The sequence below is a fragment of the Nilaparvata lugens genome, chromosome 13, assembly GCF_014356525.2.
Source record: "Nilaparvata lugens isolate BPH chromosome 13, ASM1435652v1, whole genome shotgun sequence".
Taxonomy (NCBI): Eukaryota; Metazoa; Arthropoda; class Insecta; order Hemiptera; family Delphacidae; genus Nilaparvata; species Nilaparvata lugens.
Window position 1 is genome coordinate 30,639,843 of NC_052516.1, and position 27,909 is coordinate 30,667,751.

General features: G+C 34.5%; 1 protein-coding gene across 1 annotated transcript in view; it reads right to left on the bottom strand.

Moving 5' to 3' along the window:
* LOC111049539 (zinc finger protein 395) overlaps positions 1 to 27,909 on the bottom strand; it is a 132,892-nt gene that overhangs the window by 81,620 nt on the left and 23,363 nt on the right. The window contains exon 3 of the mRNA XM_039440419.1: positions 6,831 to 6,991. Within this exon, the coding sequence (XP_039296353.1) occupies positions 6,831 to 6,991 (161 nt within the window). The remainder of the gene's footprint in view (positions 1 to 6,830; positions 6,992 to 27,909) is intronic.

Here is a 27,909-nt window from a genome sequence, read left to right on the forward strand (position 1 = left end):
TTCAATCAAATTATCGGAACAAGTTTAAAGACTATTAAATGCTAATCTGTAGTAAAACTTCGAAAGGATGCAAAATATCAAATACAGTATAGTAAATAAAAAAAGTGAAAAATTGTTAGGCTACTTTCTTCCATACTCCCTTAAAATTTCACCGCATATTTCCCATTAGCAATAACTCAACACCAGGCAGGCATTGGATACCACGCCTTGCAATTGCCTAATTTGAATATGAAACTATTCGGATTGCCAAAAGAGAAAGATACAGAGAGAGATAACGTTAGAGAGATGAGGGAATCCTAGAAAGAAATGAGGAGGTAGCTGAGAGAGAAAAAATGTGGAGAGGGGAAGAGGAAATCTCAAATTGATAGATTGTGAAAAAGTAAAGGAGAAGAAAGAGAAAGAATGACGAATGAAGAGAGAGAGAGAGGAGAAATCTAAAAGTGATAGATAATGGAAAAGTGAAGGAGAAAGAAATGACAAAATGAAGAGAGAGAAAGAACGAGGAAGCGAAAGAGAAGACACTGACCACAAGACCAAGTCCAAAACAGCTGACTGTATCTTTTAAGCCGTGTCCAGTGGAGCTGAAAGCACTGCTAAGTAGGCTAGTGGCTGAGTGTGAGTATACGTGTGACGAGACAGGCATTCACCAACTTATATCTCCATGCAGCCATCATTTCAATATTCAGGTGAAGGGGAATGAGAAAAAGTAGACGAGGAAAGAGGAGAAGTAGGAAAAGAAGAAAAAGCAAGAAGGAGAAGAAATAGAAGAGGTGGAAGGAAAAGGAGAGTAGGAAGAAAAAATAAGGAGAAGGGGAAAGAGAAAAAGTAAAAAAAGAAGAAAAAGCAAGAAGGAGAAGCAGTAGAAGAGGTAGACGAAAAAGGAGAATAGGAAGAAGAATAAGGAGGATAGAAATCAAGAAGTAGGAGGAGGAGGAAGAATAGCAGAAGGAGAGACAGTAGGAGGAGGAAGAGTAGGAGGAGGAGGAGGAGGAGGAAAAGTAGGAGGAGGAGGAGGAGGAGGAGGAGAATAGGAAGAAGGAGGAGAAATAGGATCGAGAAGAATATACAGGAGGGGGAAGAGTAGGAGGAGGAGGAGAATGAGTTGGAAAGGAGAATAAGAAGAAAAAGAAGCGAGAAGGAGAATATGCAGGAGGAGGAGGCAAAGTTGGGGGAGGAGAAGGAGAATAGGAAGAAAAATGAGGAGAAAAATAAACGAGAAGAATATACAGGAGGAGGAAGAGGAGGAGAATGAGATGGGAGGAAGAATAAGAAGAAAAAGAAGCGAGAAGGAGAATATGCAGGAGGAGGCAAAGTTGGGGGAGGAGAAGGAGAATAGGAAGAAAAATGAGGAGAAAAATAAACGAGAAGAATATACAGGAGGAGGAAGAGGAGGAGAATGAGATGGGAGGAAGAATAAGAAGAAAAAGAAGCGAGAAGGAGAATATGCAGGAGGAGGAGGCAAAGTTGGGGGAGGAGAAGGAGAATAGGAAGAAAAATGAGGAGAAAAATAAACGAGAAGAATATACAGGAGGAGGAAGAGGAGGAGAATGAGATGGGAGGAAGAATAAGAAGAAAAAGAATCGAGAAGGAGAATGTGCAGGAGGAGGAACAGTAGGAGGAGGAGGCAGAGTAGGAGGAGGAGAGAGAGGAGGAGAAAGAGAAAAGGAGTGAGAGCGAGAAAAACATAATAAAAAGCGAGAGAAAATTAGATGAAGAAGTAGAGATGAGAGAAAGAAGATTGTGATAAGACTGAAGGAAGAAGTAAGGAAAAAGAAGAAGCAAGATGAGGAGATAGAAGATGGAGGAGTAGGAGGAGCTAGAGAAGGAGCTAGTTAGGAAGAAGCGAGAAAAAAGGAAGAAGATGGCGAGAAGAGGAATGAAATCCTTTCACTTGTCTGGAGAAATCGCCGGGAGCAAGAGGTGAACATGATAAGTACTGGTCAGGGAATATGGCGTTACATTAACATGTTTACATGATGCCAGTTGGCAGGCAAGTAGCTTGCTCCAAGTTACTTGCTATAACAAAACTACAAAATAAACACAAAATTACTAAGATTGGTTTATTCTATGATTTGTGCTCCAAGTATTATATATTAATCTATGAACAGGCTATCTTTCCCTGATTCTAATACTGTACTAACCCAAGAACAAGTCAAGTACTGTATCCAGGAATAGTTGTTAACTTTCTCAATACGGTAAGTCCAGATTAATTATTCAATACAAGTGAATTCCCATTAGTATTACTACACGTGAGAGAATAAATTGTTGATAAGTCAAGAAGAGACTCTCCTCATTGGAACCAGTTTTGCAAATTTTCTAACAAATACCAAAACAACAAGGTAATATTCATTTGAAGAAGAAAAAGTTACACAACTTCTTTGGAGGATGATAACAACTTTCACCCATCTTCCATAAAGCTGCTTCAAGACCGTTCAGAAATTTAGAAACATTTTTTCATAGCGTATCGTTAATAGTGAATGTTTATTTTTGTGGTTAATTTATAGGAAAATAATGGAAATGCAGTGTAACAAATCAAACAATAAAATAAATAATGGGGATATAAAAGAGGATTATTACAAAGGATTGAAAGGGATCTGCCAAAATGACTCAAAACTCGACTCAAAGTGCGAAAATTTGATGGGATAAATCAGAAGTTCTTCATTGATCAAGTGTACTACATCAATGTATTAAACTTGATTCAACTCCATCAATGAATCAATTCAATTCGATTGATAAATTTGTGTATACCTAAACAATCAATTCAGCATAGTAGTGTGTTATTTATCTCTTTAAGCCACTATCTAGAAAATGTGGTTGGTATAACAAATTTTATTCATTCATTAAATTGAAATCGGACACATTCAAAAATTGTTTAATAGACGACATGTGGTGACTTGTGTTATCAATTTGATAAATTAACGCAATGCACGAAAATTCATTGTTTCTGAGGCATTAATTGAGAGCAATTCAGATAGCAAAAATGATACGGTATTCCACCTAATAAAAAAACTATTAAAACTGATGGATCTCTATCATGAGACAATTTTGAAAAAATGTGTATCCTCTCTCAAAGAACTTCAATTCAATTTAATCTTAAATCAATCTCAGTAAAGTTTAGCCCATTGTTACTAAATTGAGAGTAAACTGAAGATCTTACTTCAATTCAAAATTCCAACAATTTGCTAAAATTGAATGTAGATCTTTGACACTTCAGAATTCCAATAACATCACTGCTTCACAATCAATCAATGATGACAGTTGTAAGTGAATTTCACTATAGGTAATTGCACTACTGGGTAACCTGCACTTCCTGCACTAGAAACACCCCACACTATCAATAAAGTCAGTCAACTACACCCCTTTTATCAATAAATCAAAATTACTCCGCAAAATATCACGATAATATTCAAAGTAGTGCAGTCATTCATGGTCACTGATTCTGCAAGAATTCAACAGGTATACAACAATTAAAATTCAACAACTGATATGTACGAGAAGTAATTTGAATATTCATTGAATAAAAAAACATACTATAGAGCACCCAGTACATACCGATGCTAGAAGTTATGTGTATTATAATTCGAAAACAAAGCTACGAAATTATAATATTGCTAACGATTATTTAGCAGTATATAACTATGTAGATAAGTATTTACTCTCATAACAAAGATAAATACAATATATATAAACTCAGGTATTCATATACTTTCAAAACAAAGATACACAATAATTAATATTTTAAAAACGGTGTAGTGGAATATATTAAATGAATGTAGAATATGTAATATACCTTTGCGGTAGGTATAGATATAATATTGATTAGGGAGAATGGTGAATAGGTGTTATCCGTTATGGCCCACATAATGCACTGTTTTACATTGGAATAAATTAAGCAACAGAAGCACGCATATCAAATTAGCATATTTATGGTTGTGCTTCGTATTTTTTTTTTCATTTTTACTACGCTGTCCGAATGTGAATACCTCTCAAGCGTTGGTCACGTTTTTTATCATGAATACCAATGGAGTGCTAATTTGTCGTGGGCTTTAGTCCAAGTATCAATCACCTAAATTATAGGTTTTAAATTTTCAAGTAAGTTATAAGTCACCACAATTATAAGCATGTCTAGTGGCACCACATCAAGACTTGACTCTTCGTTCTCTGATCAGTGAATTATTATTAATTAATTATTCCTTCCTAATTTTGAATTAAAAAACCCAAGTTTCATCTAAATTTTCTGACCTTGAAAGCTATTAAACCTAATTAACCCTAATAAAGTTCAGTTTCCTCTGAATTTTCCTACCTTGAAAATTTAATAATGAAATAAAACACACATAATATTCGACTCAGTGACTCACTCGAATTTTAAAAAATATAATAATTTGATTATTAATACATTTGATTAAATTAGTGGAAGGGGTCCGAAAATGGCACAGATTTTCAATACACCAATTTGAATGATTTGCAATTTTTATTTACACATATCGTGTAGGCAAACTGTAAATCTACTTAATATTCAATAACGATTCAAAGTTTTTCATGATCAGATAATGATGTTGATCGTTGAAAAATGTACAAAATTCTTCTATGGACGAAGTTTCCGAAAATTTTCTTACATACAATAGGAAACTGAATTACTAATGAAGAAGACATGTAAAACACCACAAAATATAAATAAATCTACATTTTACTTTGCAGAAAGTTCACTCCCCAAATCTATAAATAATAGAGGAAAGAATCGGCTTATACACGTACGGGATAGTAAATTCACGAATGACGCATCTTCACGTCTGAACTACTGGACTGATTAACTTGTAATTTTGCTTATAGATTATTAATTTACCGAGGATGGTTACAGGCCTATTGTAAATTCTTCAAGATTTCAGTAGGTCAAGTTCTTAATTGGACCCATGCGGAGGACGGGCAACCAGCTAGTTCTTTACTAAAAGTTGAAATATATGCTTCCTCTAAGGTTGAAATTATGATGAAAGACGATTACTTTTAATAGTCCGAGCGCAAATGTCGTGAAAAAGGCACTCCGTGGTCATTTTTGGGTAACAGCCGTGGAAGATGTCTCAATTAGGTCTAGCATATCATGATGATGATAAGTCAAAATCACAGGCAAGCAAAATTTCTAGAATTTTGCTATATCGCTTGTATTTCAAAACCGTTCAAGCTATTTGACAGTTTTTTGAACAAAAATATTTAAAAACTCTTCCTCTTCAATTTGAAATTTCCCTCTAATATAAAGTAATTTATCGATTTTTCATAGACTTCTAACTACTGTATTTTCTAGTCAGTAGAACAGATTGCAACTAATTAAAGTTAGGACAAGCTCCTACAAAAAGGAAAAACCAGTCAAAATCGACACTAAAAACCTGCAGAGTGGTGGCACTACTAATTGAGTTTACAATAGCCTACGGACGAGCGAGCAGCTACAGAGCGGCCTTGGCAAATAATATTTTTTAGCGATTGCTGTTCCAAACAAATCGCACCAACCTTGACGTGATTTCGGCATTGGAATTATTTTTAGACGTTAGGTGCGTACTATACTGTTAGAAAACCAACTCACCAGAAATTTGTAGGTCGTGTCAAGGCGTTCTGTAGTAGGATTCACTTGAAACTGTCAGCATCGCTCATAAACATTATCAATGCTTCCCATTGAACCAATGCTGACAAACTCATTATAGATGTGACAGTTGAAAGTGAATCACTGAAGATAATTCTATCATTAATCATTTTGCTCAATGCAAATCCTCCTAGGCAAATCTGTTCTTAGAGAATCCTAATCTATTCCATTCTGGTGTTATGAGATGAGGTAACGAGATGGAGGCAGAAATGTCAGCAGAAGTCAGGATTCGAACCCGGAATTGAATTATTGATTAATGGAAAGAAGCACTCTTACTTGTAGGTTATGAAGTTTGGATTTCAATCGAACGAGGCTCATTTCCTATTATGTTTCTTCCTGCATTCAAATGCTCAATTACTTTTATTCAACTTTTTCCTGTATCTGTATTTGAATTTCCGTTTTTATCCTTTTCAGCATCAAACTCTCCGAAAAATTGAATCATCTACATCTACATTACTTCTGAGTTTTCTTAGTTGTTTTATTAGGAGTAGTACACCCCAATCGGGCTTATGCCTAAGGTTGTCCACTTTTATTTCACATTTTTATATATTTCTTTATTTGTGAAATAAATGAATTGATTGATTATTTCTTCCATAATATGAACTTCGCAATATTATTGTCGCCACATCAACAAATAAAAAAGTAATTCTATTCTATATGGTAGTGGAGTACAACTTTGAAAATATAGTGAGATCCACGTTATACTGACAGTGAAGAAACATAGGAACCGATTCTCTGCCTTGCCACTGCTTTCCTTGAAGGATAGCTGATGCCAGTATAAATCTTTTGTAATAACTGTTCATTCTGGTAGAAAAAAATATAAATTATATTTTATTCATCAAAAAAAATATTTTCCAATAATTAATTTTCATAATTCAGGTTTAAATATTTTGCTAATGAATTACATTTCTACATTAATTGCAAACGACCTGGTAACGTTTCGGAGCTGAAAGAGGATAGCGCCATCTGCTTTGTCATATAATAGACAAGGATGGCAACATTAAATATTAATTAAATACTGCCATCATACTGTAGTCCTCTCTACAAAAGGTAAAAAAAATGTTTGATCAAAAATAACGATTTAGCAACTTTGCGAAGGAGGAATAGGATTGCGCCATCTGCTTTGTCATATGTTAGACAAGGATAACAACAAGTAAGAATATTTTCCAAAAAGTTTTTTTAAATAAATTTCGGTACTCACCCATGAACCGCAGGCACGTCAATGCAATGCGAGGAGGTTCGTTTACGATCACCGATATCGGCCAATCGGGCGAAATCAGTGTCTTGGTCCATTAATCGGGCCGATTTTCGCGATTCTAATAACCGGACTTCGTCCAGTCGCTTTTTCAGCTCAACAGCGCCCTGGAACAAGCGGGAAAAAGAAAATTAGGTCAAATTATATAATTAAAATAATAATAAAATACCGTAAAAAATTCATGGAGGTATAGTTTAAGATGGAAATTATGGGAAAAGTGCATTTATCCCCTATCTATGAGTTTTAATTATCTATATTCACTCTTCTGTTTAGGGCTGCTGAATATTGAAACACATTAACAAATTGAAGTACTCTTCATTTTATAGCAACACTAATAATTGTTCCACAATTTTACACTTGAAAAGCCTCTTGAAGAGTTGAGACTAGTAGTGCTGCAAAAACTGAAGGATACTTGATAATTTTTTATTGTGTTTTGATAAACTATTCATCCATTTTAATTATGGAATTTGAAAACATAATCGAATACACAATTTCTAGAGATATAGTACTGTTATAGATACAGATTGATTATTCCCCAACTATGAGAGAATTCATACAGTTTTCAGTACAGAATATAACCAATTCGGAATGAACAACAATGTATTGGAATAATGAACAAATTAATAAACAATTTCATGAAAACTGAAAACTAAGATAAAGAAAGGAAAAAGATGTTGTCGAATTCCACTATAACATTTTTATTCACCAAAACTAGTTTTCGTGAATAAAAATGTTATAGTGGAATTCGACAACATCTTTTTCCTTTCTTTATCTTAATATGGAGAAGTTCCACAATATCTCTGATAAGTGTTAAATTTAAAACTGAAAACTCTCCACTCCATCGCAAATCTATTTCAATACGATAAATTTTCAAATTATAATTATTTATAACTAGCAGGTAACCCGTGCTCTGCAAGGATCTGATTAACAACTTGACTACTGAAATCGTGAAGAATTTAAAATGAGCCTATAACCATCCTCGGTAAATTAAGAATCTACATGCAAAATTTCAAGTTAATCAGTTGAGTAGTTCAGACGTGATGATGCGTCGTCATTCGCGAATTTCCTATCCCGTACGTGTAAGAGCCAATTCTTTCCTTTATTATATATAGATTATGATAATCGTCCAAGTTGCAATTGTACAGTAATATCAAATCCAACATCCAACTGCTCCATTCTGCTATCATAACTTTCTTCAACTTTTCTCCAACATAGCCTACATGTTGCAAAAAAGGTTGAATTTGTTGATAACATTTTTAGAAAGGGCAGTGATAGCCTAGTTGTGATACATTCGGTAATAGAAGACATATCTCCTCTGCTCCAATGATTTCACACGTTTCTCTTCCTTGCTATAAAATTCTTCCGACTCTCACTTGTAACTCTCACTCACTGACCACTTCACTCTCTCACACACTCTCTCACTCCATCTCTATCTATAATACTCTCCCTCTCTCTCTTCGTCTTACTAAACACTTTTCTCTTCTCTCAGATTGAAAATGCTGAACTATTTTTCCAGATCAGGTTGGTCTCAATGTTGCAAATTATTCAAAAGCTCTAGCTTTAAGCTTTTTGGAAGGACCTGTATAATTATTTATATCTATATATATAAAAGCGAAATGGCACTCACTCACTCACTCACTCGCATAACTAAAAATCTACTGGATCAAAAACGTTCAAATTTGGTAGGTATGTTCAGTTGGCCCTTTAGAGGCGCACTAAGAAATCTTTTGGCAATATTTTAACTCTAAGGGTTGTTTTTAAGGGTTTAAAGTTCGTCTTTTAGCATGTACATTCTTCTTCTCCCAATCTCTTAATTAGAATTGAAATTTCCATATCATATGTTACTATAGAACTATAATCTAGATAGAGTACCTCTTCGAAACAGTTGTTAACTGTTAACTGTTAACTGGCAACTAAATTAATAATTTTGTCAGGTTGGCATTAAGTTGAGTTGATTTTGTTAGGTTGGCACCAAGTTGAAGATTTAAATGCATTTATCGCGGAAAAATTGATTGGACACTGTTACTTCAATCCTGGGAATATTATATTACTAGCCGTCAGGCTCGCTTCGCTCGCCATATCCGTTTAGCCAGACGTTTAGTCTGGACCCCCGACTGGATTGTCCTAATATAATATGATAAAAATGAAAAAATGCAGGCGAGCGAAGCGAGCCTGCTGATCTCATTCTTGGACGATCCTGTCGGGGTCCAGGGGGCGGAGCCCCCTGGCTAGACGGATATGGCGAGCGAAGCGAGCCTGACGGCTAGTGGAGTATAATATTATATTGAATTATATTATTGAAATCGGCAATAATCATCAATTCAATTTCAATTTGAATCATAGAAACCCTACGACTTTGAGTATGATAAGGGAAAAACTTGAAGAGATAAAATCTAGATTAAAATTGACCAAGCTATTTGAGAAGTGACCTATAAATTTGTTTGTAAAATTGGTATAAGTTCCCTTGGATATACAGAAATATCTTAAAAGATGAAACAATTATACGGAATGCAAGGTTCCCCCAAAGTTCTCATCCACCGGGCCTACGAAATCGACAAATAACTAGAAGAGACTTGGAAATATATTTTTCAGTATTAATTAGTCTCCAAGATAATACAAATTATATAAATTCCACAAATATTTCTACGAAAGAGAATTTTGAACTTGTATACTGTTGGTATACAGTACGTTTCAATACTGGTTTTCTTTATTATGATGATGATGATGATATATGATGACTACTACGATGACGATGATTTATGGCGACTACGATGATGATGACCATTTCTCTAAAAAGAGAATGTAATGATAACAAGTGTTGGCTTGTCTCTCTCCTCTGCCACAGCCTATCAAAAGTAGCCAACTTTCTCCTGTATGGAGTTTTGGCCTTATTGCTTCTCCAGCATACACTTCCTAATTCCATTGCTTTTCATTCACTAACTTTTATTTTGTTATTTTCGGTTTGTTATTTTTCTATCTATCGGTTTAATATGAACATAGAGGAAAGATAGCATAGGGTTATCGATTCTTATTCATAGATTCGATTTCATTACATATTATTTTATGATAAAATAATAAAGCATAGGCTATCTTCTCTATATTATATCAATAAATTCAATCTACAGGTTAAGTCAGGACTTCCTATATACCGGACCTGCGCCTACAAAAAAATTACCGCCGTAGTTGGTGGCCAGCATTGATATTTTAAACGGGAACTAGACGAACTGAGATTTCGACAAACTGAGACGCTCTTTAACAGCTGATTAGTGATTTTTTCTCAGTAGGAATTTACATAAGACCACCACATACGGCGGCCATTTTTTTCTAAGCTCAGGTCCGGTAGTATATAAGAGGTCCTGGTTAAATGGTATCAGAAAGAATATCCAAAAAATAGTAGTATTCTTTTGTCTATGATGGTATACATATATTTTTTTTATTTATTATTGTATAAAATACTATAATCATAATACAATTATGACATTGTAGGAAAAACTGGGCTGAGCCTGTACTATTTCTCTCCAAAAATTTTGATAAAATGTTAATGTTGTCTAAAAGATATTGAATTTAATAAGTGTTTCAGAAATCTGGCCAAAATATTATAATAATATCTCAATTTTCTATTCTCCTTCCAGGTTTCTCCATGGATTTCCTTGGTTTAGCTCAATGCTGGTCACTTGGTGTAGCTGACCACAAGCTGTCACCCTTCCAGTGTTAGTACCGAGGGCACGATGCTCGATGCATCTTCAGAGCATTACAATGTGCATCTTATTGCAATTTTATTTGCATTGCAAACTTTTGATTCCAGTTTGATTAAACGAGATCCTTGACTTGTTACCACTCAATATCCACCTTGACCATACTCGCTAAGGTATTCGGCTTTCAATCATACGAGCAGCAGACCTTCAACGTAAAACATACGTATTCCTTCCGTTCCATACTATATACTACTACTGTACTGTGTATAGTACATGAACATACGAAAATAGAAGAGAGGTATATACGTATTTTTCCATGCCAGTCGACCTAGAGAGAAGGACAGGCACTATTATCAAAGTCACACAATGCAGTTGCTTAAATTTAACTAGCTAACCTAGTATTGATATAGTTGGTTGTTTGAATATTCTCAACTACAATAGTTACATTCACTTTAAACTGTCAGCGATCCTCATCAATAACATCAATGCTCTCCATTCAATTAATACTGACAGATTCAAGTGAATTTCACTGGAGTATATATATAGTTGGATAGTAACATTTGCCTTGAAAACGGTTCCAGAGTTGGTTTTTAATGGCTTTTAAACAAGGTGCTATTAATTAATTCGTAACCTGTTATCATGGGTACAAGAGGTGTACACTTTGTTAACTCAGATCAGTTTTTACATTTTAGAAGGAGGTTCTGTAATAGACACGAGCTCTAGAGTTGTGCGGCTAATTTCTCGTTTTAGCCAAATTAAGTTTGTTTTATTCTGTCCTTTTTCAATACTATTTCTTTAATATAGGATTCTTTTCTATTTAAGTGATAATAATGTTAAATATCTGTTCTATTTTGGTCTTGAAGCGTCTAAATTTGAAAGTTTACTTTGTGAAAATATTTAAGGACTGAAAATTTTGTGAAGTGGAGAACTACAAGAGTTAACCTATTTCGGACGATGTGTAACCCTATCTAATTTTGGGAGAGAAAAACTGCTTCATCTATAGTAAGAAACACACTACAAACTATCAGTATCGCTCATAAATAGCATCAAGGCTCGCCATTCAAACAATGTTGACAGTTTAAAGTGAATCTCACTATATAGGAGGCTTGAAAAGTGAAAGGAAACAGCATGCATTTACAATGAACAAGTGGTGGTGATAGTGAGGTAGCAAGAGGATGCAAACCTTTACAATATTGCCAGCAACATCGTCTTCAAGCCATCTTCACCATCTTCTTTCTCTTCTTCATCATCGCCATCTTCTTTGTCTTCTTCTTCTTTCTATTCTCCATCATGTACATCATCATCATCATCTTCTTCTTCTTCTTCATGAACATCATTATCATTATGATCATCATCTTCATCTTCTTCCTTCTCTTCTTCATCAACTTCTTCGTCGTTTTCTCCTTCTTCTTCATCATAAACATATTCTTCTTCTTCTTTCTCTTATTTATCATTATCACCATTTTCTTCATCTTTTTTCTCTTCTTCATCATTATCACCATTTTCTTTCTCTTCTTCATAGTCTCCATCTTCTTCTTCTTCTTCTTCTTCTTTCTATTCTTGATCATTCACATCATCATCATTATCACCATTTTCTTCATCTTCTTTCTCTTCTCCATCATCTCCATCTTCTTCTTCTTTCTATTCTTCATCATCCACATCATCATCATCATCATCATCATCTTCATCTCCTTCTTCTTCTTCTATCTCTTCTTCATCATCAACTTCTTCTTCTTCTTCTTCCTCTTCTCCGTCATGGATATCATCATCGACATCTTATTCTTCTTCTTTCCCTGCTTCATCATCATCATCATCATCATCATCTTCTCCTCCTCCTCCTTCTTCTTCTTCTTTCTCTTCTTCATCATGCACATCATCATCATTATCATTATCATCTACATGAAAAGAAGCGGTGGCAGCATCATTTTATCTCTTCTTCATAGTCTCCATCTTCTTCTTCTTCTTCTTCTTCTTCTTCTTTCTATTCTTGATCATTCACATCATCATCATTATCACCATTTTCTTCATCTTCTTTCTCTTCTCCATCATCTCCATCTTCTTCTTCTTTCTATTCTTCATCATCCACATCATCATCATCTTCATCTCCTTCTTCTTCTTCTACTTCTATCTCTTCTTCATCATCAACTTCTTCTTCTTCTTCTTCCTCTTCTCCGTCATGGATATCATCATCGACATCTTATTCTTCTTCTTTCCCTGCTTCATCATCATCATCATCATCATCATCTTCTCCTCCTCCTCCTCCATCTTCTTCTTCTTTCTCTTCTTCATCATGCACATCATCATCATTATCATTATCATCTACATGAATAGAAGCGGTGGCAGCATCATTTTATCGCACCACTTGAAAGTGGGTCCATGCATTTTTGAATGGGGAGGGGAAGGGGAGATTCCGACACTTTTCATAGCACGTGTCCCGCTCACTAATACACACGCAACAACCTCTGGCGCATGCGCAAAAACCTATAAAACTCATCTGATGGACTTTTAAAGGGAAAGTGATCTTTTACAGTTCAAACATGGGAGACTGATGGATTTCCCTTCTTGTTTACAACATGCTGAAGTGAAACTGTTAGCGTCAGTTCTATAGGAAGCAATTATACTAAAACTAGCCGTCAGGCTCGCTTCGCTCGCCATATCCGTCTAGCCAGGGGGCTCCGCCCCCTGGACCCCCGACTGGATCGTCCAGGAATGAGATCAGCAGGCTCGCTTCGCTTGCCTGCATTTTTCATTTGAGCATTTTTATCATATGTTAGAACAATCCAGTCGGGGGTCCAGACTAAACGTCTGGCTAAACGGATATGGCGAGCGAAGCGAGCCTGACGGCTAGTAATATAATATTCCCAGGATTGAAGTAGCAGTGCCCAATCAATTTTTCCGCGATAAATGCATTTAAATCTTCAACTTGGTGCCAACCTAACAGAGTCAACTCAACTTAATGCCAACCTGACAAAATTATTAATTTAGTTGCCAGTTAACAACTGTTTCGAAGAGGTACTCTATCTAGATTATAGTTCTATAGTAACATATGATATGGACATTTCAATTATAATTAAGAGATTGGGAGAAGAAGAATATACATGCTAAAAGACGAACTTTAAACCCTTAAAAACAACCCTTAGAGTTAAAATATTGCCAAAAGATTTCTTAGTGCGCCTCTAAAGGGCCAACTGAACATACCTACCAAATTTGAATGTTTTGGTCCGGTAGATTTTTAGTTATGCGAGTGAGTGAGTGAGTGAGTCAGTGCCATTTCGCTTTTATATATATAGATATCACATATAGTTTACATACTGTATGAAATGAAGAATGCTGAGATTACAAAGTTGAAAATGAATCTCTCCATATACTGTAATTCATAAGAGAAATAAACATAACCTACTTATTTATCTCTTTTCTGTATAGGGCTACTTGTAATATAAATATAAAGAAAATAAAAATCTCAGTACCCTTTTTTGAAATATTTTATCACAACATCAAAGTGTTATTTTATGTTGTGATAAAATATTTCAAAAAAGAGTACTGAGATTTTTATTTTCTTTATATTTACATAACCTACTTCTTCGAGACCAGTATATGGATCAAAATTCGGGGGAAGAACAGTTCTTTCCTTTCGATAGAGTTCCAAGAGAAAATGATTGGTGAGAGCCGCACATCAAAATCTGAAACCGTTCAATAGTTATTCAAACTCAAAGATACTAACAAATCATCTATCTATCTATCATCTGTCAATCAATCAATCTCTCTCTCTTTTGGTAGAGAGTTAGTGGGGAGGATATTTTTAATATTCTTTCCGAAGAATGGACATTGATATGTCCAAAGCTCCGCCAATTTATGTAGATGCATAACAATATAATATCTATAGTTATTATATTACAAATTACTTTTTCATATCATATACAGTTCAATAATTATTTTCTTAGTCTATATTATGTGAATTCATCTATAATTTTGCTGTATTGTAAGCTATTGTATATGAGTGTATAAGCCAGTATAAATTGTAATCTACATAAATAAAGTACTCAATCAATCAATCAATTAATCAATCTGTCATCTATATTATAATAAAGGAAATAATTGGCTTATACTCGTACGGGATAGGAAAGTCACGAATGACGACGCATCATCACGTCTGAACTACTGGACCGATCAACTTGAAATTTTGCATATTGATTGTTAATTCACCGAGAATGGTAGTAAGTAGTGAGCCTACTTTGAATTCTCCAAGATTCCAGAAGATCAAGGTTTCAGTTTGCTAAGTTTTTAATTGAACCCTTGCCGAGCACGGGTTACCTGCTAGTCTTAAGGTTGGAAAATTGGGAAATGAAGTTTAGGGACGGTATGGAATAAAGGAAGCAAGAAAAACGAGAGAACTGTGGGAAAGAGGAAACAAAACTATTGAGAGAGATTATAATAATCTAAAGCTAACCTAAATACTTCAACACTAACAACTATAAAGAGGGGCAGGTATTTTTCATCATGTTTTATTGTTTTGAAAAGTAATCCATCATAATAATTGTTTAGACTGGGAAATTCTAATATTCAATGAGCATTAAAACAATGAAGAAACAAACACTTATCCAACCTCCATTAATGTCAAACCAGTATGAATAGATTTTCTTCTAGTTCAACTCCTACTTTACTACAAATTTAATATACCCAACCTATCCCTGCACTATCAACTAAACAATTACAATTTTATTACGTCCAAGAAATATCAGAATTATTACCTGAACCAATTTCTAGCTTCCATTAACAACGTTTTACTACGCAAGGGACACAGTTCAGAATAATATGGAACAAGAGTAATATTAAATGAGAATATTAAACTGGCACTGGCTGTATTATCCAGAGAAATTTGAAGCAATTTTTCATGCTGCAAGTAATCGATTATTACACTGAAAGGACAGAAAATGAAGGATATAGAAGCAGAGAGAGTGTGAGAAAGAGGGAGAGATAGATGAAGAGAAGAAGAAACAAAGAAAGAGATAGCGAGTGTGTGAGAGAGAAAGAGGGAGAGATAGATGAGAAGGAGAAATAAAGAAAGAGATAGCGAGAGAGTGATAAAGAGAAGGAGAAATAAAGAAAGAGACAGCGAGAGAGTGATAAAGAGAAGAGAGAAGGATATGAAAGCAGAGAAAATGTGTGAGAGAGAAAGAGGGAGAGATAGATGAGATGGAGAAAGAGAGGGACTTAGAGAGAGCGAGAGTGAGATGAAGAGAGAAATGGTAAAAATGAAACGGTTATTGAAATTGACCATAAAAATTGCGTAATTGTTGTGTTGAGTGAACAGGGTAAAAGCGTGGCTATGACGGTGAGTTGACGATCATTGTCGGAGTTTGATGACAGCCAATAATATTCAAAGCAACATTTCGCAATTGAAGCGAAGAAAATAAATAGGTTAACAGCAAAAAAGAGTGGACAATAAGTAGTTGAAAAAAGTGGGTCAAATAGTAAAACTGATGTGGGCTTTGATGGTAGGCTTATTATTGTTGAGAGAGCACATCATGGATAACGATAGTGTTGGCAACTCATAGGGCCGGTTTCCGAGCTCGGGATTTGGCTAAGTTCTAGACTTTAAACAGCTGGAGTCAGAAAATTGGTTTTCCAAAACGGGGCGAAGTCGTAGTCATTGTCATAGTCACGTTTAAGTTATATTTCAAAAAAAAAACTAGAAAATTGAACACAAAATGAAATAAAGAGAAAATAATGTAGAGTTTCAGCTATTTTGAATTATTTAGGAATGTTTAATTTCGTCAAGGAAAAACGTTTCCAATTATAGAGAAATGAGAAAATAGATTTATTGTGCTGTTACTATTACTGCGACTACGCCCCGTTTTGGAAAGTTAATTTTCTTACTCCAGCTGTTTAAAGTCTAGAACTTACTAAATCCCGAGCTCGGAAACCGGCCCATATTGTTGAAAACAATTGTTTTAAACCTTATAAAATTTTTTTTTAGTGAAAATAATCAAACTAAATTGAATAAAATATTTAATGAAAGAACGTTTTTTTAGGGAAATTGTTTTGAACTGTGATTTATGAAGATTAAATGCTATGAAATCCATTCGGAGAAGCGGAAAACATCTCTTCAAATTTTGTAAACTTAAAGTTGGTATATTCAATTTTTACCGTGATTAAAGGAAGTTTGAATGCCACGAGAACCAATCTGAGAAGACGAAAAAGTCTTTAATCAGCATTTAATCATGGTTGAATTTCTATAACCATGTTCCAAGTTTTGTACAACTGCACAAGTGAACCGTAGAATAGAGCACACCGGTTTGTGTAATCGGGAATTAGGTTTCTTCTGATTTATAATGAATAGATCTTATGGAGCTATTGAGAATCTCATATAGAAATAGGATTAATCTAGTTATTTATTTATTAGGTTAGCAAAAACAATACAACGAAAGAAAAAACAGGCTATTGCCCAAGACTTCTTCTTCTATACTACTAGTTCTGTAGTATAGAAGAACTAGATTTGTACTGTTTATCAAAATATACAAAAGAGAGGTGAAACAACTAGTAGTTTTAATAAACTATACTATAATCTTCAAGACTTGAAGCTGTGATAGATCTAAATTTGTGCTTAGAATATAAACCTTGACATCAAGTCACTATTGCAGCATGTTGTCATACGCCCGTAATAAGGTACAATGTTACAATTTGATTTTAAAACCTCTTCATTGTCCCATAAGTTTACATAACATGAAAAATTTTCAAATGAATTAGCCTATTGTATTATCCTTCAGAAACAATGAAGCCCAAAGGTACCTGTTGATGATGTGTGAGCATAAACGAAAGCATGCTCCTGTGAAATAATGATTTTAAAATAAAGTGAATTTTTGAAAATATCTCAAGTTTTCAATGTTGAGTAATACTTGTTTTAAATATGATTCACTACTCTGATTTATTTGAATTAAAAAACTTCTGTATTAATAAAACCAATCACTAAAACTGCATCCATCGGTTAAAAAGTCAAACGACCACAACCTTGATCCTTAGTTAAGAGTGGTTCTAACCGACCGATTTTCACCCACTATTTAGAAGGCCAACCCGGAGCACGAATCAGTCTTTACCATTATGTTGCAAAACAGCAAAATGGAAATCATGTCGTGACGTCATGTAGTTGTGCAACATGTTGCTAAAGAACTCATGTTGTTTATTCACTCTCATACTCACTCACTCTCTCTCTTTCCCACTTAGTTGTTTACTCTCTTCTTGTTTCCCACATCCTTAAATTCGGTTTTTTCACAACCAGCATAACTGATTCATCTCTCTTCATCCTTAATCGTAATAGAAAAAAGTATTCATCTCTCAATTTTTCCTCTCCCCTGCCACTCACACAGTCTCTTCGCATTACTCTTTCTCTCACTTACTCTCTCTCTTTCTCTCATTATTGATTCTCTAATTATTTACCTTTATGTTAATTGCTATTGATCAAAATGTGGTATTTTCTATTCTATTCTATATTTCTCTTTATCTTACCCGAAACCTAAATTCACGAAATCCAAACAATAATCTCACTTTCTCTCTCTATTAGCACCACCTCAAACCCTCTTTTTAACTCTCTCTATCTCTTTTTATAGTCTCTGGCTAAACTATACTCAATTTTCTTGTGAATCTACAATTAAATATTTAATAAACTCTGAACCATCACTGGGTTTGATTCACAAATTTGAAATTTTCACCTCAATTCACCAAAATTACACATAACTGATGTAGTATCTATTGATCTCTATTGATATGTCTATCTCATGAATTGATAAATATTGCTATCATGTATAAATAATCCCACTGCATCTCTCTCACAATCCAATCACATTCTTAATCACAAAATTATCACACTCTCTAACCCACTTATAATTTCTCTCTCTCTCTTTCAAACATTCCTACACACAATACTCCCTCTTCCTCTCAGCCCACAATTCTCTCTCTGGAACTTACCTAATCGCACCTGAGTTTGGCAAGGTTGCATAGCATGGCGAACATAAAAAAGTCTCCGAGAGAGAAAGAAAGAGAGAGACTAGCACTGACAGTGACACACTTTCTCAAAGACAAGGATACGTCCTTCCCTCTCCCACTGCCACAACCGCTGCAGTAATCAGCTGTGCTACCGGGCGCGGCAAACGCGTACGAGGGCGGTACGAAAAGTAATTACCAGTTTTTTCAGCAGTAGCTACACCGGTACTCGTAATCGTTATTACAAGATACTTCCGTTAGTTTTTCAGTAGTTTCATTAGTCAGTAGGAGATTGAAGATTCGAATTATTCAACTGGTTGAACAGTTTTAGTTTGTTTTAGTAAGTATTTGGGGCACGCTTTCTGAAGTGAATTTCAGTACGTTATGAAACTTTGATGATTCAGTTTGATTGTAGATAAAAGTTTCACGAAAGACTGTTAAATTTTAACCGTGATCAAGTGCTACGAGAACCAATAAGAGAAGCCTTCTTTTTCAAATAGTTTTACAGTATTTATTCATGTTGATTATATGATTCACTCTCGTGGGCTTCAATCATGATTCAAATTTAACAGGCTTTTATGGAAACTGGGACCTAGAACCTATTTTCCTATGGTTGAACCATCCCTAAAAAACTGTCAAACATCTCAATACTTCGTGTAGTTGAATAATTCTCAGGTTTATGCTGTGTGATATGCCCCATATTTCATCAGTTACACTCTATTTAACCTTTATTTTCTCCATTTCCAATAATATATTCTAACCTACAATGAAACTACTAGACTACACTGGAAGTATCTTAATCACTTTTATATTCAATGCATTCTAGCCAAGAACATTAGCTGAGATGTTTTGACATTCACATTAATAAATGAATAGTATTAATCTAATTAAAAAACATTATACAATCTAATTTGCAATCCAAGAGTTCAACTAAAACAGTAGACTGGACTAGAACTAGACTGTTAACGTCATCACGACTATTTTCAATCTATTCTAGTCTAGAAACTTAGCAGAGAAGTTTCATAATCAACATGAATAACTTAGGGCTGGTTTCCGAGCTCGGGATTTAGCTAAGTTCTAGACTTTAAACAACTGGAGTCAGAAAATTGGCTTTCCGAAACGGGGCGTTGTCGTAATCATGGTCAAAGTCACGTTTAAATTGAATTTCGAAAAAATATAAAATTGAACACCAAATAAAATTAAGAGAAAATATTGTAAAGTTCCAGCTATTTTGAATAATTTAGAAATGTTTCATTTTGTCAAGGAAAAACGTTTCCAATTATAGAAATGGGAAAATAAAGATTTATTTTGCAGCAATACTATTCACTTTTCCTACAGTTACGTTGAAAAGTGGCCATTGCTGCACTGATTACAGAACGCAAAGAATCACTTTTCCGCTCTAGTGCGGGAAAAATTCTTCTGCACTCCAGATTTGCAACATGGCAACGCAAAATACTTAGTAGGTTATATGGAGCAACAGTGCAGCAAAATCAAAATGAAGTTGGTAACAGTGACTGCTGTGGCTGCTATAGTGAGCAGAGGTGCAACCAAGCACAACGCGCTAATTATTACTATTATATATTATAACCAAGGACAACATTTTTATTCAATTTTACAATAAATTATGGTTTTTATCAATAATAAAATTACACAGAAAAACATTTGATGCATTTCAGGCAATTTTACCCATAATTACCCACTTTTCATATTCAATGGTAACTGTAGGAAAAACTTAATGTGAAATACGTGCGCAAAGTTCCTCTGCTGCACTCAAGAAACCATTCCGCCCTCGCCTACGGCTCGGGCGTAAACGTTTCTTTCGGTGCAGCAAACTGTCACTTTGCGCACTAGTTGCACAAATAACTATTGACTAGGCCCCATTTGGAAAGCCAAATTTTCTGACTCCAGCTGTTTAAAGTCTAGAACTTAGCTAAATCCCGAGCTCGGAAACCGGCCCATAATGTAATTAAAAAAACTTAATACAATCCATCTTGCAATCTATTAGTATAACTTGTTATCAATCTATTCTAGTCTAGAACCTTAGCAGAGAAGTTTCATAATCAACATCGATAAAATAATCTAATCAAAAAACTTCATCTTGCACTCTTTAAGAGCTCAACCAAAACAAGTTCGCTGCATAAATCACCCGAACTTATTATATAACCATAAAACATTCCCTGAAAACTTCGTCCACAGTTTGTTAGTAAACATGTTTGTCAGAGCATCGACACACTTAGAGGAGGCAAAGAGCAAAAACAAAAATGCTGGCCTTGTGAGGCGATCAAGGATTGGCGAAATCAGAAGGATGTTCCAATGCAAATGACTGCCATTGGTCAACAGTTTCCAGGCGGCGACTGAATGCCGCTCACCTTGAGGTGAGATCTGGGTGTTGTGAGTTGGAGATCACTCATCTTCATCTCCCAAACAAACAAACATGTCCTTCACAACTTTGGATTCTGATAAAACACAACATAATGTATCCTGATGGCGAGTTTAAGCTCCTAACCGTCATTTTTGTCTTGAATATTTTTTAGGTTACTATAGTTTCATGTACCATCTACGTTTCTTTGTATAAATATTGCAAATTAGAAAACGAACTGGAAAAGGAGGTTTAGACCTTCACAACTTTGGATTCTGATAAAACTCAGCAAAACAAACATATCCTGAGCGCGAGTTCAAGCTCCTAACCGTCAACTTTGTCTTGAATATTTTTGAGGATACCATAGTTTCATTCATCATCTACGTTTCTTTGTACAGGTATTATACATTGGAAAAGAACTGGAAAAGAAGGTTAAGACCTTTGGATTCTGATAAACATTAGCAAAACATATCCAGTTCAAGTAACATAACTCTCATAGTATTTTTACATAATTCTCCAGTTTAAGACCCACCCTAACGGCCATATTGTCACAAACAGTTTAAGATACAAAAGTTTGAATCACCTACGTTTCTTTTTCTAGGAGTTGGGTAAAATTAAGTAGAATGAAAGAAAGGTTTGACCCATCACAACTTCAGATCCTGGTAAACCTCAGCGAAACATAATATATAGAAGGAGAAATACAGAGGTTTTAACGCTAGTTTTGCCAAAATACTTCAAGATACCCAGGTTTGAATCATCGTGATTTCTTTGTCCAGGGGCTGGTTTCTAGGATACTTATCAAATCTAATGGACCCGGATGGATCTTTAAATCTATCGAATATCTATTAAATCTATCGATTTAGTAAGAGTCCAGAAATTTAATCTAGAAACCGAGCCTAGGTGATGCAAATTAGAAAATTTGTAAAATAATGGTACTTCAAAGACATTGAGAAGTTTTTCAATTTTTTCTCTGAGAAAGTTGCTCAAAAAAGTCATGTACTGGGATCATGATGAGAGATGAAACTAAAGTGAATCTTCTTTTTCCTTAGCTTGAAGAAAATAGACTACACTCGGCGTTTTTTATTATTCATTAGTTTAGAGAAAATTTACCATCACACACAAATTTCCAAAACTGACCAACCCAATACTTGAAACCATTACCATCCAATTAAATCCGTTTACGAAGAGAAGTGAAGGTAAGTCGCAGTGGAAAGTGAAAGCAAATCCGCTAAAAGGTTACATAAAACCGAACCGCGACTCTGGAGGTTGACGTTATTACAGATATCTAGATTCCTCTTAATTGCTATTCGTTAGGGTTGGGTGATCTTGGTTCCAATGACCGACCGACCAGCTGCTGCTCTTTTCTTATCTATCTTATCTTTTCCCCACCATTTACCATAGTAGTTGGATTCACTCTCAACTGTCAGCATTGGTTGAATGGGAAGCATTGATGCTATTTATAACCAATGCTGACAGTGACTGATTTGAGATGAATAACAATATATTTACAGTCATTTATCTATGTAATATCTTTCCCTATATTTTTCTACTTACTATCTCTATCATATTTACAATCTTCAGCAAATTTACTATCGATAACCCATTATCGTCTATCTACAATGGGTCATTTACAATTTACTATCTTCGATAACCATCGTCATTTTAGTGACTAAGAAGATAATTGGTTGAAAACGAAAGGTTAAGGAAAATGGCAACCTTTGAAACTATTGCAATTTGAACTATATCTGTGACATTTATTTTTATTATGATCAAAAGGTACTGAAAATCAGTGTCTGTTACAATAATAATACTTTTAAGATCATAAGGAACTATACAAAACTTGATAAAAATAGTTATAAAATTATTTTCTGATGAACACTAGCATGAGTCTGAAGCTTATGTGTGAGTAGAGAGTACAGTGATGGATGAGTTGATACATAAATAATGAATCTATTTCACATACGCTCTAAATCATCATTAGAAAGCGCATAACTTGAAAATCAATCTAGAGTTTAGAGAAGAAAGAACATTTTACGTGATTAATTTTTGAGATTGTTCAAGGTATGGAAATGATATCATTCTCAACGATTTTAATACTGTACTGTTTTCGCCAATTCATGTTATCACATCTTTTTGAAGTTTCGACAAATAATGAAAACAAGATAAGTAATCCCAGAACCCAAAACAATATTTCAAATCTAGACAACAGCATATAATTTAAAAATATTTTGCACGTGATTTTAATTTATTAGAGTTTTGGAGAATGGTTAACGTTGAACCAAAATCGCGATACAAAACAATTTCAACAATGAAAACATGTTATTCAGTAATCGCTAATCTAAAACAGTGGTCACAACAAAATATTACATAAGCTACTGATGACAATACTATTGTGTGTAAGGGAATGATAACATTTGAAAATTAAAAAAACAATTTCCCAAGTTTAAAGTGGTTTTGTTGGAACAAATCAAGGCCAAGTCATTGCTATCTGTTCACCTGATTAATAAGCATTTTTAAAAATAGAACAAAGGAACCTAAAACCTAAATAAAAAAAATTAATTGAATAGCTGACACATCAAGCATTGACCTCAATATTAAAATTAAACATTCACGAATGGAAAGCATATTGTCACTGGTACAAAAATTGCAACATAATTACAAACAATTAAAATTTTAAGGTTATTCTGAGAGAATGTTGGGAAGTGGGAATCATTATGATTTGAAAGTTGTGTCATGATTTTAGATGTGGGTCAATGTTTTGAATAATAGCTCAGATTCACTTCAAATTGTCAGCATCGGTTGTGTGGATACATAGATGATGTTATTTATAGGGAATGCTGACGGTTTGAAGTTTAATCGTGGGTAGTTTTATTGAGTAGGTGATTGGAAGAACTATGAAAATTTCATCATTTGTGACGCTGAAAGAGTCCTTTACATGAAAATGGGAGAACTAAAAATATATGGATGCCTTTCACTTACATTACAAGACTTCAACATTCTCTTGAAATCCAATATCATAGTTTATCTTTCCTTTCTTAAAATTTTCTGTTCTTGGATTATTACAAGAGGGGTTTGTTGGTAAAATCATTGAAATCGTCCATATACTGAATTGGAGTTTTAAAAATGATATTATTCTAAGGAAGAAAATCAATGAGAAATTGCATTTGTTCAAATGCTTATGAATGAGAAACTATTATTAAACAAAAATCCAAAGTTGAATGCTGTAAACTTCCCGAAGACTTCTGCAACTGAAATTATTCACAACTGGGTGAACAGCTACAAGAAAATTCGATGAGAGCTACTATCCAATAATTATAATTTTGATATTATTTTCCAAATTCATACTAAAACTACTTGAGTTTTTTCAAGTTTGTTTCAAAGCATGGAAATGGCTTGTGAGTAGGGACAAATTTGAAGTTGGAACGAGACTAGAAAACAATCCAGTACCGTACAGCTTTCTAATGCATCTAAAAATAGACAGAAAAAATCATACTATCAAACAATGAGACTGTCAATTCAATTACATAATAGCTTTGGCAAGAAAGTGATGAACTAGATTCTAAAACAATGAGACAACGCTTAGACAGTAGATATAATAGAGAGGCCACAATGCCGCTTTCCATAGGATACCAGCTATCCCCATTCAACTAATGCTGTCAGTATGCATTGAATTTCACTGTAAAACATCAAATAAACGTCGTAGCCGACCTAAATTTCTTTATCAACGACTGGGGGGATTCAGACATCAGGCTCTAACAATACTTTTACTGTTTACTATGTATCTCGGAATACTAATGTGGCATTCACAATATTAGCACAATAAATATCTATTTGGGCCACAGCAAAAACATGCATTGCCCGCATGACATTGTTATTGTCCGCTCTGCAAGGCAGAAATAGAATAGCATCGGATCTTACCGGAGTGTTCACATACTTTCAGTCTTCCAATGTGTGAACACTACCGTAACAACACATGGTATTCATTCAAGCGCATCCGTACAGAAATTCATTGGAAGGAAGGGCTAACGTTCATAGTATTTCATTGGTCCTTAGTGTTCACATACTTTCAGTCTTCCAATGTGTGTACACTAGCGTAACAACACATGGTATTCATTCATGCACATCCGTACAGAGAATCATTGGATAAGAGATGGCTATCATTCATAGATTTCATTTGTTCTTATGGGAGTGTTCACGCACTTTCAGTCTACCAATGTGTAAACACTTCCATAAGAGCCAATGACATTATATTTTTAGTCAACTATGCAGAAATTCATTGTGAAGTTCTGAAGGCTTCAGGAAAACTACAATTATTATGTTTAAACTTCCATTTCAAATGAACCAAGTATAGGGGACATGTTGGCTAATGGACAGTAGTTATCAATGATTGAAAAAGTGTGTATTTCATGAAAATGAGTATTTATGTCTAAATTATTGTTTAACCGTTGAAGTTCATACTACTCAATTCATTTTGTAATACAGTATAGGTCTATCCTAACACTATTTTCACCCTTTACTCCATTCATAGATTCTCTACCACAATTCCTAGTTCTATCTCGATACATCCTTTTCATCCAGAACTTTCTCTCACTCTTTCTCCCTCAATTTCTCTCTCTCACGCCTCCGCAAGAAAACAACGCAAAACCGATCGAAAAATCTGAATGACTTTATCCAAGTCTTTATCAATCGAGCTATTTTTACGACTGAATATGTTATTCTCACTCTATTCGAGAACGGAAAGCACTGATAAAAACAATGATGAAAATGAACTATTTGTTTATCACACTAACCGTCCAAACATTACAATAATTGTTATTGATTGATAGCACAAGAAAACACGTGACAGTCACTTTCTTTCTGGAAGTTTCACACTTATTTTTCTTTGATTAGTTCTCAAATTAAGTTTCATACACAATACTCATTGGGTGTGGTTATTCATCGATGATTTATTACGGTACATATTCTATACTTTCAATCAAAATTGTTTGATTAGGTGGTCAAACTGATCATGAAGCAATGATACTCCAAATAGATTAGTAATTCTCGTATGATATGATATTCAATAATAGCTATTACTGAATTAAACCAATTCAATTATTGTGAATATGAATATAAGAGAGCCCGAGTTCGAATCTCGACATGGGAAAAAAGTTTTTGACCAGACCACAACCGTCTTTCGGAGGAGACGATAAGCCGTCGGTCCCGACTATATAAAAAGTAGTCATCTCTCACACTCATTACCCACGCACAAGCCTAAGAGCTTATGTGGGCTTCACCCTCAAAAAAAAAAGGAAAAATGAGGCGTATTTTTGATAATTATGAAGTGATTACAGTGCGGGGTTCTCTATTAACCTAGCGTTCATTCATCACATCCACAATTTCACGTCATTAAAATTCACCAAACAGTAAAATCCGTGCATGAAACTTTTGAGCCACTTTCATTCATGCGAGCTTAGGACCAATAATTGTTGTAGTAATTAACACACCATCTAAACAAGCTAATTGAAGTTATCTGATTATAATTTTTCGGCAATTAGAGTTATACACTTTCCCGATCAAACAGATATAAAGAGGAGAAGGTTGAATTTCCTATGAGTGTTTCTCTCTTCCTCCTAAATATACAGTATTCGTATGTAAGTACACTGTTGTAATCAGCTGATTCCTTTCTCACGATAAGACCGTTATAGCGTTAAAACATTTAGTGAAACAACAATGAATAATATGTTATGATTTATGGAGAATGAGATAGTACCTAATAAGTGGACACTAATAAATATCATCACATCTATCTTTAGTTGTTTGTGAGAGAATTTGACCACACATCACAATTGAATAGAAATTTTATAATAGATTTTTCAAAACTGTAAATTTTTATGAAAATAAACTGAGCAGCATTTACCAGGAACAATCCTCAATCAGCTGATCATACCTGAAAAGTTGAACTACTTTCTACTTTCTTTGTGAATAAAGATTATTCGATTTGATTTGAAGAAAAGTTGAAGATCATACCACATACGTTAAGGATCATAGCAAAATAACTTTTAGGGCATATCCCAAATTGTATGACCTAGATCTCGTTTGATGCAACATAACAATATACAAACATCTCAAGAAATTAATCGCCAAGTTGGTTGAAGTTGTAAAAATATAGTTGAAACCGAAAGTGTAACAGCGAGTTAAATATCTAAGCCAAGATCGAGGACAGAGAGCTGATTTCACTTCAACTTGACAGCATTATTTAAATGGTTAACATTGATCTTATTCATAAAAAATACTGACAGTCAAAAGTAAATCTCACTGTGGTCATATTCATTTAAAACTGTCAGTAGAGATTGCATGAGTAGCATTGAGTTTATTGATTAGGAATGCTGACAATTTAAAGTGAATTTCATTTTAGGTGCAGCCTCTGCTGCTATTGAGCAACTTGTTCTGGATTTTCAAAGATCAATATGGCTGCCATCGTAACTTTATATCTATATATACATAATTTTAAAAGTAGCCTACCTATTTTATCACGACGGTCACTAAGTGTAAACCACGTTTATATATCTATATGCATTGATAGATAAGTAACCTTTTTACAAATGCTTCATATCTATATATACGATCACTGAGTCAACAATAAATGTTTATATCTGTATTCATTGATGAATAAATAACCTATCACCCCAGAGTGTATTACTATATATGTGGAGTGTCCGTTTCTGGAGCTAAGACGAGGGCGTAGCTGAAGTGACCTGATGTAAGCCAGTCGACCTGATTATTGGAGAATTGAATCAGTGCCAGGTCAAGATCAGAATTACTCTCTCTCTCTCTCAACCACCACCCACCCAACCCCACTCAAGTGTCTCTCAAGTATCGATTGAGTAATCTGCATGATAAACTTTCACTATTCGGTGGCATAACTTTTATAAGATTCTTTCTGGGATTTAATTGAATTAACAGAAATGGATCTTCAATAAGGATATTAGTTTTATCAAGATTTCAATACCTT